Source organism: Carcharhinus amblyrhynchos, chromosome 13 (assembly GCF_965287045.1).
Source record: "Carcharhinus amblyrhynchos chromosome 13, sCarAmb.v2.hapA, whole genome shotgun sequence".
NCBI classification, from domain to species: domain Eukaryota; kingdom Metazoa; phylum Chordata; class Chondrichthyes; order Carcharhiniformes; family Carcharhinidae; genus Carcharhinus; species Carcharhinus amblyrhynchos.
In genome coordinates, this window is record NC_137336.1 from 71142893 (window position 1) to 71158130 (window position 15238).

A 15238-nucleotide genomic window follows, 5' to 3' on the forward strand; every position below is an offset into this window, starting at 1 on the left:
TGGAGACCTAGAGAGAGAGAGAGTGGGAAATCACTGGTGGTGAGATGGGTTGTGGAGCTGGGAAATGGATGGGCACAGGAGACCTTCTGGTGACCACAAAACATAGAGTTCACATGACCATCACTGGTCACATGGAGCAGTCTGAAGGATGTGTTGGAATGTGCATCTGATCACTTCTCTGTCTCATCAATCACAGCTTGTGTGACAGAGTGAGAGCCATCCGCAAGTGAGCAGGTGAAGGGGGTCCTCAGAGTGTGCACTGTCACATTATTTCCCCACATCTGCGGCACAATAATCTATGGGGCTGACATCCCATGGCCTGGGGATCAGAGAGAGAAATAACAGGAGTCAGTGAAATGCAGTGTTTGGTCCAAAGCTTCCATTCCCTGGGATATTATGGACTTTTTACTGTGGAAGCTGAGTTCCAAGATCAGCTCTTATCTCTCTCCAGAGATGCTGTCAGACTTGCTGAGATTCACCAGCACTTTCAGTTTTTGATTTGAATTATTATTGTCATATGTATTTGGTTAGTGTGTTACTGTCCCCTCAGCCTTCTCTGCTCTGAGAAAAACAAACCCCAGCCTAACCAGCCTCTCTTCATAGCTAAAACGCTCCAGCCCAGGCAACATCCTGTGCATACTCACCACTGCAATCACATCCTTCTTATAGTGTAGGGATCAGAACTGCACACAGTCCCAGCTGTGGCCTAGCACAGTTTTTATACAAGAGCATCATAACCTCGCTGATCTTACATTCTATGCGTCAGGTAATAAAAGCCAGTATTTCATAGCCTTTTTACCCATCTTGTTTACCTGTCCTGCTGCCTTCAAGGACATGCACCCCAACATGTTGTGGGGTGCTCCAAAAGATGGATGGAGAACTCTGGGAAGACTCTATGTAAGCATTACATGGCAGTGGCCCTGCATGTTCGGACTTCTGTTGGGCAATTGCTCTGCAATGGGAATCATCTGACATTCCGATTCAAACTTTAACTTTCAGATGGTTCTGACTGTCTTATAGTAATTGTTGCCCAGAAAATGTTAAAACAAATTAAAACCATGTCCAACTCCTGGGTAACTATAGTCCTGATCATTGTGACCACCCAAGGGACTCCCCCCAGTTGTCCCAACTGTCCCACAGCAAACACCTCAGAATACAACCCCTCTCCCTTAGTCGCCACACCCTATACTGACCAACCCCCCCGCCTCTAATTCCGACCACGCTCCCCAGCCCAAATATCTCTCTAACCTGGAAAATAGACAACTGTCCCTTCCTTAATGTTCAACTCTCCCGCCCACGACTGAAGGAGTCGGTAATCGGCTGCGCTGCACCTTTCTCACCTGGTCTAAACAGCGAGGAGCAGGGTGAGAATCTGACTCTGAATGTCACCCTACACAAGTTACGGTTCTATCACTGATAGTGATAATAATGGACAGTTTTCATTGATTATTCTAATAACAGTACCCAAAGATATTGTTGGATTTGCAGTTATTAGAAACACATTCTCACAGTCTGGTACTTACTCCAGTTTCTGTAGTTTACAGTTCGGATTCCTCAGAGCCACACACAGGAGTTTCACTCCTGAATCTCCCAGTTCATTGTAATCCAGATTCAGCTGCAGCAGTGAGCGGTTTGCAATGAGAGCAGAGGCAAGGTCCTCAGCACAAGAATCTGTGAGAGTGTTATTATGTAGCCTGGAGATCAGAGAGAGAATGTTAACAGAATCAGGGTAAATCTCCTGATTTTCACAATACTATTATTAACTGTAATAATGTACAAAACTCCAAAAAAAGCACAACTTCCATTTGAACAGAAGGTAAAATGTTGTAGATCCCAAAAATACTCAATGTCTGAAAAGAATAAAAAAAGAGACAAAGCTTCCTGGCTCCCCTGTGTCAGAGTTGGTGAGCCAAGAATCCACTGATAAATGCCTCCTGGAAGGGTCAAGGCGGCTTTGCCCTGAAGTGTGACCGTCCCCTGGACAATTAACTGGGCTGGAGACCATCTACCAAAGTAATCTTAATGTATGGTGCTGCCAATTTTACCATGCGAGTTACTCAAAAGAATTTGAAGGAGAAGAAACACTTCTAACTTCAGAGTAACTAATTTAAACATACAGACTGAGCTCCACATGGTGCATTCCCACAAATTCCATCTTCCTCTTCCCCCCCCCACTACCCCCAGGGAACCCCCCCACACCAAATAATTACGCAATAAGTAATCACCCAACCAACCCCGTCACAACATTTACCACCCACATCCCCTACCTGGGCCTGAGACAACTGAAACAACCTGGGTACTTCAGGTGCCAGGTTTCAGATGCTTCAGGAAGGACAGGGAGGATGGCAGAAGAGGTGGTGGAGTGGCACTGTTGATCAGGGACAGTGTCATGGCTGCAGAGAAAGAGGATGCCGTGGAGGGACTATCTACAGAGTCTCTGTGGGTGGAAGTTACGAACAGCAAAGGGTCGAAAACTTTGCTGGGTGTATTCTACAGGCCACCCAATAGTGACAGGGAAGTTGAAGTGCAGATAGGGAAACAGATTCTGGAGAGATGTATTAATAACAGAGTTGTCGTGATGGGAGACTTCAATTTCCCAAACATCGACTGGAATATCCCTAGGGTAAGGGGTTTGGATGGGGAGGAGTTTGTTAGGTGTGTTCAGGAAGGTTTCCTGACACAGTATGTGGATAAGCCTACGAGGGGAGATGCTGTACTTGACCTGGTACTGGCGAATGAACCAGGGCAGGTGATGGATCTCTCGGTAGGAGAGCATCTTGGTGACCATAATTCTATCTCCTTCACAATTGCATTGGAACGAGATAGGATCAGGCAGGCTAGGAAGGCGTTTGTCTGGAGTAAGGGGAGATACGAAGAAGTCAGGAAGTTACTTGGACAAATAAACTGGAAGGAGGCGTTCTTAGGGAAAAGTACCGAAGGAAGGTGGCGGATATTCAAGGAATGTTTGTCTGGAGCTATGCATGACAACGTTCCGATGAGACAAGGGGGTTTTGGTAGGTCACGGGAACCATGATGCACGAAGGCTGTGTTGAACCTAGTCAGGAGGAAAGGGAAGGTGTACAAAAGGTTCAGGGAACTAGGAGAGGTTAAGGATCTTGAGGAGTACAAGGACTGTAGAAAGGAGCTTAAAAGGGAAATTAGGAGAGCCAGAAGGGGTCATGAGAAGACCTTGGCGGGTAAGATTAAGGAGAATCCCAAGGCCTTCTATAAATATGTGAAAGGTAAAAGGATGAGAAGAGAAGGGATAGGACCTATAAAAGGTGAAGGGGGAAAGGTCTGTGTGGAACCAGAAGAAATGGCAGAGGTGCTCAATGAGTACTTTGCCTCAGTATTCACGGTGGAAGCTGATCTGGGAGATTTTGCTACGGATTTGCAGCAGATGGAAAAGATTGAGTTTGTGGATATTAAGGTGGAGGATGTGTTAGAACTTTTGAATTCTATCAAGATAGATAAGTCACCAGGACCAGATGGGATATACCCCAGGATACTGTGGGAGGCGAGGGAAGTGATTGCAGAGCCCCTGGCGATGATCTTTGTGTTGTCAATGGAGACAGGAGAGGTTCCGGAAGATTGGAGGATTGCGGATGTAGTCCCTATTTTCAAGAAAGGGAACAGAGATAGCCCGGGAAATTACCGACCGGTGAGTCTGACCTCAGTGGTTGGTAAGCTGATGGAGAGGCTTCTGAGGGACAAGATTTACGAGCATATGGAGAGGTTTGACATGATCAGGAATAGTCAGCATAGATTTGTCAAGGGCAGGTCGTGCCTTACGAGCCTAGTTGAGTTCTTCGATAATGTGACTGAACACATTGACGAAGGAAGTGCCGTGGACGTGGTGTACATGGACTTCAGCAAGGGGTTTGATAAGGTCCCCCATGCAAGACTTCTTGAGAAGGTGAGAGGGCATGGGATCCAAGGGCCTTTGGCCTTGTGGATCCAGAACTGGCTTGCCTGCAGAAGGCAGAGAGTGGTTGTGGATGGGTCTTCTTCTGAATGGAGGTCAGTCACCAGTGGAGTGCCCCAGGGATCTGTTCTAGGACCCTTGCTGTTTGTCATTTTCATAAATGACCTAGATGAGGAAGTGGAGGGATGGGTAAGTAAGTTCGCTGATGACACGAAGGTCGGTGGTGTTGTGGATGGTCTGGAAGGATGTCAAAAATTGCAGCAGGACATAAATAGGATGCAGGACTGGTCGGAGAAGTGGCAGATGGACTTCAACGCGGATAAATGCGTAGTCGTCCATTTTGGCAGAACCAACGGGATGAACGAGTACACTATCAAGGGCAGGAGTCTTAGTAGTGTTGAAGAGCAGAAGGATCTTGGGGTCCGGGTCCACAGGACTCTTAAATCAGCCTCGCAGGTGGGAGAGGTGGTCAAGAAGGCGTATGGTGTACTGGCCTTCATTAATCGAGGGATTGAGTTTAGGAGTCGGGAGGTAATGCTGCAACTTTATAAGACCCTTGTCAGGCCTCATTTGGAGTACTGTGCGCAGTTCTGGTCGCCTCACTATAGGAAAGACGTAGAAGCTATTGAAAGGGTACAGAGGAGATTTACAAGGATGTTGCCTGGACTGGGAGGCATGCCTTATGAAGTTAGGTTGAGGGAGCTGGGTCTCTTTTCCCTGGAGAGACGTAGGTTGAGAGGCGACCTGATAGAAGTTTATAAAATGTTGAGAGGAATAGATAGGGTGGATTCTCGGAGGCTATTTCCCCGGGTTGAAATGGTCGCTACGAGAGGACACAGTTTTAAGGTGCGGGGAGGAAAGTACAGAAGTGATGTTAGGGGTAAGTTTTTCACTCAGAGGGTGGTGAGTGAATGGAATCGGCTGCCGTCAGTGGTGGTGGAGGCGAACTCGCTGGGGTCTTTTAAAAGACTTCTGGATGAGTATATGGGGTTTAATGAGATTGGGGGTTATAGATAGGTGTTGATGTGATCGGCGCAACTCGTGGGCCGAAGGGCCTGTTTGTGCTGTAGTGTTCTATGTTCTATGTTGTTCAATGTTAACCTAATCAGAATGATAATATCTCCCACTCTTCCCCAACTCAACGCCCACCACCTTGATCTTACTCAAGTCCACCCCTTCCCCACCTGACAGGAGCCCCCAGCACCAAATAACCTTCTGTCCCCCAAACACCTCCTTTCCGATCCCAATGATACCCGCCCTAACCTGGTCCTACACACCAACTGCCCCCCTCGCAATATCCAGAACTTTCTCATGTCCAGGCACCCACCCATACCGATGTCTGGTTCCTGTCCCACCATGTCAGATCACTGTCCCCATCATGTTCGGACAACCCTACTCCCCTCTCCACCGCCCAGCGCCACCACGCCTCCCCCTTCACCCCACCCCCACCATCTCATTCTCGCTTTTAATGGGAGTTTGAAAGTGGTCTGCTTTAAAACAACTAGCGATGGAAAAACTGGATGTATCCTTCTTCACTCCTTCTGTGCTTCATTGCTGCAGCCAAAGAACAGTTTGCTTCATCAATCTCACCCAGCCTGAATCAGGAAGGTCAGGTTATACAGAGGTTTTCCTGTTTCAAGTGCAGGACAGTCAGCACAGAGTGGCAGTCACATATGCCAATGGTTTAGTTTGATGAGCTTTTATTAGAACTGGGAGGAGGTTCAAATTAATTGTTTTAAGTGAGAAAGAAATGGGGATGGGCAAGTGAGCAGGAAAGAATAGAATGGAAGACCAGGAGTGATTAAGTGAGTAAAGGGATGATGATGAAAGAGAAAAGCACAGGATTCCCATGTCCTTACTCTGAGTCACTAGAGAGGGATGCGGGATGGTCAGTGCTCAGGAATGGAGCTTTTAGTGGTGGTGAGGATGATATCTGGGAATTTAATGCAATTTGGACCAGATGCTAGAGATATGGTACTGTGGACATCATAAGGTAATTTAACCATCATCCACCTGACGTCACAGGTGGATAGGGTCGTAAAGAGTGCTTTTGGTACATTGGCCTTTATACATCGGGGTATCGAGTATAAAAGTTGGAGTGTTATGGTAAGGTTATATAAGGCATTGGTGAGGCAGAATTTAGAGTGTTGCGTACAGTTTTGGTCACCTAGTTACAGGAAGGATGTAAATAAGGTTGAAAGAGTGCAGAGAAGGTTCACAAGGATGTTGCCGGGAGTTGAGAAACTGAGTTACAGAGAGAGATTGAATAGGTTAGGACTTTATTCCCTGGAGCGTAGAAGAATGAAGGGAGATTTGATTGAGGTGTATAAGATTTTGATGGGTATAGATAGAGTGAATGCAAGCAGGCTTTTTCCACTGAGGCTAGGGGAGAAATAAACCAGAGGGCATGGGTTAAGGGTGAAAGGAGAAAAGTTTAAAGGGAATATTAGGGGGGATTTCTTCACGCAGAGAGTGGTGGGAGTGTGGAATGAGCTGCTGGATAAAGTGAAACTTGGACGGGTTCATGGATGAGAGGGGTGTGGAGGGATATAGTCCAAGTGCAGGTCATAAGAACATAAGAAATAGGAGCGGGAGTAGGCCATGTATCCCTTCGAGCCTGCCCCACCATTCAATAAGATCATGGCTGATCTGAAGTGGATCAGTTCCACTTTCCTGCTTTCTCCCCATAACCCTTAATTCCCTTGTCTATCAGAAACCTATCTACCCATGACTTAAATATATTCAATGAGGTAGCCTTCACCACTTCAATGAGCAGAGAATTCCAGAGATTCACCACCCTTTGAGTGAAGAAGTTCCTCCTCAACTCCGATCTAAACTGCTCCCCCCCTTATTTTGAGGCTGTGCCCTCTAGTTCTGTTTTCCTTCTAAGCAGAAAGAACCTCTCTACCTGTACCCTATTTAGCCCCTTCACTATCTTATAAGTCTCTATAAGATCCTCCCTCAGCCTTCTAAACTCTAACAAGTACAGGCCCAGTCTATTCAATCTCTCCTCATAAGCTAACCCCCTCATCTCTGGTATCAGCCTGGTGAACCTTCTCTGTACTCCCTTCAAGGCCAAAATATCCTTTCGCAAATAAGGGGATCAAAACTGCACACAGTACTCCAGCTGCGGCCTCACCAGTACCCTGTACAGTTGCAGCAAGACCTCCCTGCTTTTATATTCCATCCCCCTCGCTATAAAGGCCAACATCCCATTCGCCTTCTTGATCACCTGCTGCACCTGCAGACTGGGTTTTTGCAATTCGTGCACAAGGACTCCCAGCTCCCTCTGCACAGTAGCATGCTGCAGCTTTTCGCCTTTTAAATAATAATCCCTCCTACTATTATTTCTACCAAAGTGGATAACCTCACATTTGGTAATGTTATACTCCATCTGCCAGGTCCTCGCTCACTCACTCAGCCTATCCAGATCTCTCTGCAGACTTTCCACGCCTTCCATGCAATTCACTTTTCCACTCATCTTCGTGTCATCAGCAAATTTTGTTACCCTACACTCATCCCCCTCCTCCAGATCGTCTATGTATATGGTAAACAGTTGAGGCCCAGCCCCGATCCCTGAGGCACTCGACTAGTCACCAACTGCCAACCAGAAAAGCACCCATTGATTCCAACTCTCTGCTTCCTGTTAGATCCTCAATCCACAATCCACGCTAACACTTTACCCCCAACTCCATGTACCCTAACCTTCTGCAGCAACCTTTTGTGAGGCACGTTATCGAACGCCTTTTGGAAATCTAAAAACCTGTATCCCATGGGCTTTTACTTTTTTAACCAGTTTGCTATGTGGTACCTTGTCAAATGCCTTACTAAAATCCATGTAGACAACATCCATTGCACTACCCTCATCGATCCTCTTTGTCATTTCAATCAAATTTGTAAGACATGACCTTCCTAACAAAGCCATGCTGATTATCCCTGACTAGTCCATGTCTTCTTAAGTGGCAGTTTATCCAATCTCTTCGGATTAATTCTAACAATTTTCCCACCACTGAAGCAAGCCTATCACTGTTTGCTTATTCCTTTGTATTCTTTTTAACAATGGAACCACATTTGCATTCCTCTCGTCCTCTGGCACCTTTCCTGTGTCTAGGGAGATTGGAAAATAATCCTCAGAGCTTTTCCTTCCTGACTTCCTTTAATATCCTAGGGAATGATCCATCAATCTATCCATTTTCAAGAATTTCAATTCCTTTAACTCCTCTCCCTTGTTATGATTATTTTATTCAATATTTCATACTGCTCCTCTTGTGATTACTATACCTGCATCATTCCTTCTCTTTGTGCATACAGAGACAAAAAAAACTTTAAAACTCTTCCCATTTCCTCTGTATCTTCACACAAGTTCTCTTCTTCATCTCTGGTAGGCTCCACCTTTTCCTTAGCTATCATATTTTTTCACGCACCCCCCCCTTTGATTTCCTTATTCCTTATTTTATTTGATCCATGTACTTTCTATACGCTCTATATTCTTTATGGGGAGGCAATGGCCTAGTAGTATTATCACTATGCTGAACGCAGAAACTCAACCAATGTTCTGGGGACCTGGGTTTGAATCCTGCCACAGCAGATGGTGGAATTTGAATCCAATTTTTAAAAATCTGGAATTAAGAATCCACTGATGACCATGAAACCAATGTTGATTGTTGAAAAATCCCATCGGGTTCACTAATGTCTTTTAGGGAAGGAAATCTGCTGACCTTACCTGGTCTGTCCTACATGTGGCTCCAGAATCACAGCAATGTGGTTGACTCTCAACTGCCCTCCAAGGGCAACTAGGGATGGGCAGACAGTGATGCCCATGTTCCCCAAACAAATAACAAAAACTCCTCTAGGCTATCTGCAGGGTTGAGTTTTTTGTGACTATAGTTAAAGTTAATTTATTTGCACTGTAATGAAGTTACTGTGAAAATCCCCTAGACACCACACTCTGGCTCCTGAGTATACAGAGGTAGAATTTAGCATGGCCAAAGCACATCTTTCAGACTGTGGGAGGAAACCTGCACAGACATGTGGAGAACGTGCAGATTCTGCACCGACAGTGACCCAAGCCGGGAATTGAACTTAGGTCCCTGGCACTGTGAGGCAACAGTGCTAACCAGTATGCTACTGTGCCATCCCTTAATCTTCCCTAGTATTTTTCTAGACAACCGCGTGGTCTAGATTTGACAGTACCATTCTTATTTTTGGAGAGCACATGTCTGCTTTGTACCCAAAGGATCTCACTTTTTAGCCCTTCCACTGGTTTACCACTGATTTATCATTTAGCAGTCTTCTCTGGTCCACCTTAGACAAATCACTTCTGTAAAATTTGCCTTCCCCAGTTTAAAACTTTTATTCCTATCTTATCGCTGTCCTTTTCCATAATAAATACTAAATCTTACCGAATTGTGGTCACTATCCCTGATATGGTTGCCCACTATTACTTTACCCACTTGCCCGTCTTCATTTCCCAAGACTAAATCCAGAATTTCGTCTCCTGTCATTGGGCTTGTCACATATTATTAAAAAATCCTGGACACAGTACATGAATTTTTTGCTCTCAGTGCATCTTATATTGTTTGAAACCCAGCTGATATTTGGAGAGTTAAAGTCTCCTAACATTATTGTCCTCTTATTCTACAGGCAGAGATTTGTCTATATTTATGTTCTTCTATCTCCCTCTCACTATGAGTAGTATAGTGCCAGAAGATTGGAGGATAGCGAATGTTGTCCCATTGTTTAAGAAGGGGAACAGAGACTTCCCCGGGAATTATAGACCGGTGAGTCTCACTTCTGTTGTGGGTAAGGTTTTAGAAAAAATTATTAGGGATAGGATTTATAGTTATTTGGAGAGTAATGAATTGATTGGAGATAGTCAGCATGGTTTTGTGGAGGGTAGGTCGTGCCTTACTAACCTTATTGAGTTTTTTGAGAAAGTGACCAAAGAGGTGGATGGGGGTAAGGCAGTTGACGTGGTATATATGGACTTTAGTAAGGCGCTTGATAAGGTTCACCATGGAAGGCTTCTGCAGAAAATGCAGATGTATGGGATTGAGGGTGATTTAGATAATTGGATCAGGAATTGGCTAGCTGATAGATGACAGAGGGTGGTGGTTGATGGTAAGTATTCGTCATGGAGTTCAGTTATGAGTGGTGTGCCTCAGGGATCTGTTTTGGGGCCACTGCTGTTTGTAATTTTTATAAATGATCTGGATGAGGGTATAGTTGGGTGGATTAGTAAATTTGCTGATGACACCAAAGTCGGAGGTGTGGTAGATAGTGAGGAAGGGTGTCTTAGTTTACAGGGGGACTTGGACAAGTTGCAGAGCTGGGCCGAGAGGTGGCGGATGGAGTTTAATGTGGAAAAGTGTGAGGTAATTCACTTTGGCAGGAATAACAGATGTGTAGAGTATAGGGCTAACGGTAGGACTCTGAATAGTGTGGATGAACAGAGGGATCTAGGTGTATGTGTACATAGATCCCTGAAAGTTGGGAATCAAGTAGATAAGGTTGTTAGGAAGGCATACGGTGTCTTGGCATTTATTGGTAGAGGGATTGAGTTTAGGAGCCGCAGCGTCATTTTGCAACTGTACAAGACTCTGGTGCGGCTGCACTTGGAGTATTGTGTGCAGTTCTGGTCCCCACATTATAGGAAGGATGTGGAGGCTTTGGAGAGGGTGCAGAGGAGGTTTACCAGGATGTTGCCTGGTATGGAGGGGAGGTCCTATGAAGAGAGACTGAGGGATTTGGGGTTGTTTTCATTAGAAAGAAGGTGGCTAAGAGGGGATCTTATTGAAACATATAAGATGATTAGAGGTTTAGATAGGGTGGATAGTGATAGCCTTTTTCCTCGGATGGAGAAAGCTAGCACAAGGGGGCATGGCTTTAAATTAAGGGGAGGTAGTTATAGGAGGGATGTCAGGGGTAGGTTCTTTACCCAGAGGGTGGTGAGGGAATTGGAGTGCCCTGCCTGCTGCGGTTGTAAATGTGCCTAGTTTGGGGGCGTTTAAGAGATGCGTGGATAGGTTTATGGATGAAAAGGGATTGGTTTAGGTTAGAGGGTCATAGTTTTTTAACTGGTCGGCGCAACATCGTGGGCCAAAGGGCCTGTTCTGCGCTGTATTGTTCTATGTTCTATGTTCTATATTCATTCTTCTGATGTCCTTGCCAATTTCGGTGATAGTGCAGGTTTGGAAGATGAAGTCTCAGGAGCCTTGCTGAGTTGCTGCAGTCCACCTTGTATGTGGTACACAGACTTCTTACTGTGTTTACCCCAGTCCAACGCCGGCATCTCCACATCATGTACACACTGCTACCACTGTGTGTCAGTGGTGGAGGGAGTCAGTGTTTAATTTGGAAGATGGCCTGTTGATACAGTGGACTGCTTTACCATGCATGATCTTCTTGAGTGTTTTTGGAGCTGCACTCATTCAGGCAGGATGAGACGATTCCATCACACTGCTGACTTGTGCTTTGTAGATTACGGACAAGTATTTGGGAGATAGAAAGCGAGTTACTAGCCTCTGAATTCCTAAGTTCTGACCTATTCCTGGAACCATAGTATTTACTGTTCAGTATCTGGTCATTGGTAAGAGTGCAGTGTCTCCTACCCCCAGCCTACGCCTCCCCTCTCCCCAATTCCCAGGGTGTTAACGGTGGGGGATTCAGTAATGGTAATGCCATTGAAAGTCAAGGAAGGAGATTCCCTCTGTTGGTCCTCAAGTGACACTTGTGTAACACAAACATTACTTGCTATTTATCAGGCTAAGCCTGAATGTTGTTCATGTCTTACTGTTTCTGGAGATGGACTGCTTCAGTATCTTAGGAACTTTGAACAGTACTGCAAATTGTGCAATCATCAGAGAACATCCTCACTTCTGACCGTATGATGGAAGGAAGGTCTGTGACAAAGCAGCTGAAGATGGATTGGGCCTGAGAAACTCCTGCAGTGATGTTCATAAGGCATTGGAAGGAGAATGATAAAGAGCAGACTGATGGGACAGTCATTGGCCAGCTTAGATTTTCCCTGCTGTTTTCCACATTATAGGGTTGTAGCTGTACCGGAACAGTTTGGCCAGGGATGTGGCTAATTCTCAAGCACAAGTCTTTGGTACCAAAGTCTTCATTACCATTGCTGGGATGTTGTGGGATACACAACATTAGCATTGCTGCTTCACAGCGCCAGGGACCCAAGTTCAATTCCCAGCTTGGGTCACTGTCTGTGTGGCATTTGTATGTTCTCCCCGTGTCTGCGTCGGTTTCCTCCACATTCTAAAAGACGCGCTGATTAGGTACAATGACCTGAACAGGTGCCAGAGTGTGGAACTTGGGGAATATCACAGTAACTTCATTGAAGTGTTAATGTAAGCCTTACTTAAGAACTAATAAATAAAGTTTAAACTTCAGATACTGTCAGGCTGACAGTGTTTTGCAGTATCCAGTGCCTTCAGTAACTTCTTTATATCATGAGCAGTGAATCAGATTGTCTGAAGAAGAGAATCCATCATGCTCAGGATCTTAGGAGGAGGCCAAGATTAATCATCCATTCAGCACTTATAGCTGAAGATGGCTGATAATGCTGCAGCCTTGTCTTTTGCACTGATATAGAAACATTGAAATGTCAGGAGTCGGCCGTTCGAGTCTACTCTGTCAATCATGGCTGATCATTGAATTCAATGTCCTGACGCACCACCGCCCCCCCTCATATCCCTTGATCCCTTTAGCCCAAGAGCTATATCTAATTTCTTCTTGAAATCAGACATCGTTTTGGCCTCAACTATATTCTACAGTAGTGAATTCTTCACCTCTGTGTGAAGAAATTTCTCCTTGCCTCAGTTCTAAAAGGTTTACCCCTTATCCTCAAACTATGACCCCTAGTTCTGGATGCCCTCACCATTGGGAACATTCTTTATGAATCTACGTTGTCTAACTTTGTTAGAATTTTAATGTTTCTATGAGATCGCCCCCCCCTCCCTTCTAAACTCCAGTGAATTAAAACCTAACCAACTTAGTCTCTCCTCATATGACGGACCTACCATTCCAGGGATCAACCTAGTAAACCTTCACTGTACTCCCTTTATAGCAAGAACATCCTTCCTCAGATGAGGACACCAAAACTGCACACAATACTCCAGGTGTGGCTTCACCAATGCCCTATACAATTGCAGCAAAACATCCCTATCCCGATACGCAAGTCCTCTTGCTATAAAGGCCAACATACTACTTGCCTTCTTTCAGTGACTGGTGCATGAGGACTTCAAGGTCTCGTTGACTATCTCTGAACGTTACATTGAGTATCATTGAGATGCTCTGGGTTCCCTCCTCAGTGACAATAGGGATTTTTGTGGCATGTTAGTTTTTTAATTGGATGATTGGATGTGGCAAGACTGCACAGCTTTGATGTCATCCATTGGTTTTGGCATCATTTAGCTCTGTGTGTCAAATGCTGCTTCCATTGTTTAGTCTGCAAGTAGCCGTGTGCTATACAGTCATAGAGATTTACAGCGTGGAAACAGGCTCTTCAGCCCAATTTGTCCATGCTGCCCTTTTTTTTTCAACTCCGAAGCTAGTCCCATTGCCTGCGTTTGGCCCATATCCCTCTATACCCATTTACCCATGTAACTGTCTAAACGCTTTTTAAAGAAAATATTGTACCAGCCTCTATTACTACATTTGGCAGTTCATTCCAGACACCCACCACCCTCTGTGTGAAAAAGTTGCCCCTCTGGACACTTTTGTATCTCTCCCCTTTCACCTTAACCTTATGCCCTCTAGTTTTAGACTCCCTTCTTTTCCCAAAAATATAATGACTATCTACCTTGTCTATGCCCCTTATTATTTTATAGACCTCTACAAGATCACTCCTCAGCCTCCTAAGCTCCAGAGAAAAATGTGCCAGTCTTTTCAGCCACTCCTTATAACTCAAACCATCAAGTCTCGGTAGTATCCTTGTAAATTGTTTCTGCACTCTTTCTAGTTTAATAATATCCTTTCTATAATAGGGTGACCAGAACTGCACACAGTATTCCAAGTGTAGCCTTACCAATGTCTTGTACAACTTCAACAAGACGTCTCAACTCCTGTATTCAGTGTTCTGACCAATGAAACCAAGCATGCTGAATGCCTTCTTCATCACTCTGTCCATCTGTGACTCCACTTTCAAGGAGCTATGAACATGTACCCCTAGATTTCTTTGTTCTGTAACTCTCCCCAACGCCCTACCATTAACTGAGTAAGTCCTGTCCTGGTTTAATCTACCAAAATGCATCACCTCGCATTTATCTGAATAAAATTCCACCTGCCATTCATCAGCCCACTGGCCCAATTGATCAAGATCCCATTGCAATCCAAGATAACTTTCTTCACTGTCCACTATGTCACCAATCTTGGGGTCATCTGCAAACTTACTAACCATGCCTCCTATATTCTCACCCAAATCATTAATATAAATGACAAATAACAGTGGACCCAGCACTGATCCCTGAGGCACATCGCTGGTCACAGGCCTCCAGCTTGAAAAACAACCCTCTACAACCACAATTTTGTATCCATTTAGCTACCTCACCCTGGATCCTGAGATTTAACCTTATGCAACAATCTACCATGCTATAGCTTCATAAAGCTGACACCTCATTTTAAATGCAGTCAAGTCTAAGTTGTTGATATATGTAAAGAAAAGTAATACTTGCACTGTATTGGGGAAAGTCAGTGTATGCTTCCTCCATCTAAAAAAGTACCATTCGCCACTATGGTCTGTTTCCTGTCACTCAGACAACTTCATATCCATATCCATATTTATTTCATGGCCTTCAAAATTGTTACCAAGCTAACGTGTCTATTAATAGTACTGTTTTTAATAACAGAAATACTGACAGGAAGAGCAGTGTTCGTATCAGTATTAGTTTTATTGCAAACACTCCCACTATTAATAAGGACATCATTAAGATTATTCTGTACCATGATTAGTGCCATTGACAACTGAACCGAGCCTTGAACTCCTGGGCTGTAAACTCTGGAATTCCCATCCTAACCCTCTCTGCCTCATCTCTCCCTTCTCTTTTAAGAAGCTTCTTAAACCTCCGTCTTAGTCACCGGTTATAATAACACTGTAACTGATACTAATATTGCTGTATTGTGTTACACATCCCAATATCATACACATAATCTCACAGTTTCTATATTTTACAGTCACAACTTCATTTTCACACAGTGAAATTGCGATGAGTCAAACCCAGATGTCACAAAATTCTGGCTATGTTGAATTTGTCAACGATTCTTTGCTTTGAGAATAGCAAATTGAGCTGAAATTCTGCA

General features: G+C 44.6%; 1 protein-coding gene across 1 annotated transcript in view; it reads right to left on the reverse strand.

The window, feature by feature from the left end:
- LOC145351570 (NACHT, LRR and PYD domains-containing protein 3-like) overlaps positions 1-15238 on the reverse strand; it is a 48942-nt gene that overhangs the window by 18044 nt on the left and 15660 nt on the right. Inside the window, 1 exon segment of the mRNA XM_080201163.1 lies at positions 1524-1694. Within this exon segment, the coding sequence (XP_080057289.1) occupies positions 1524-1694 (171 nt within the window).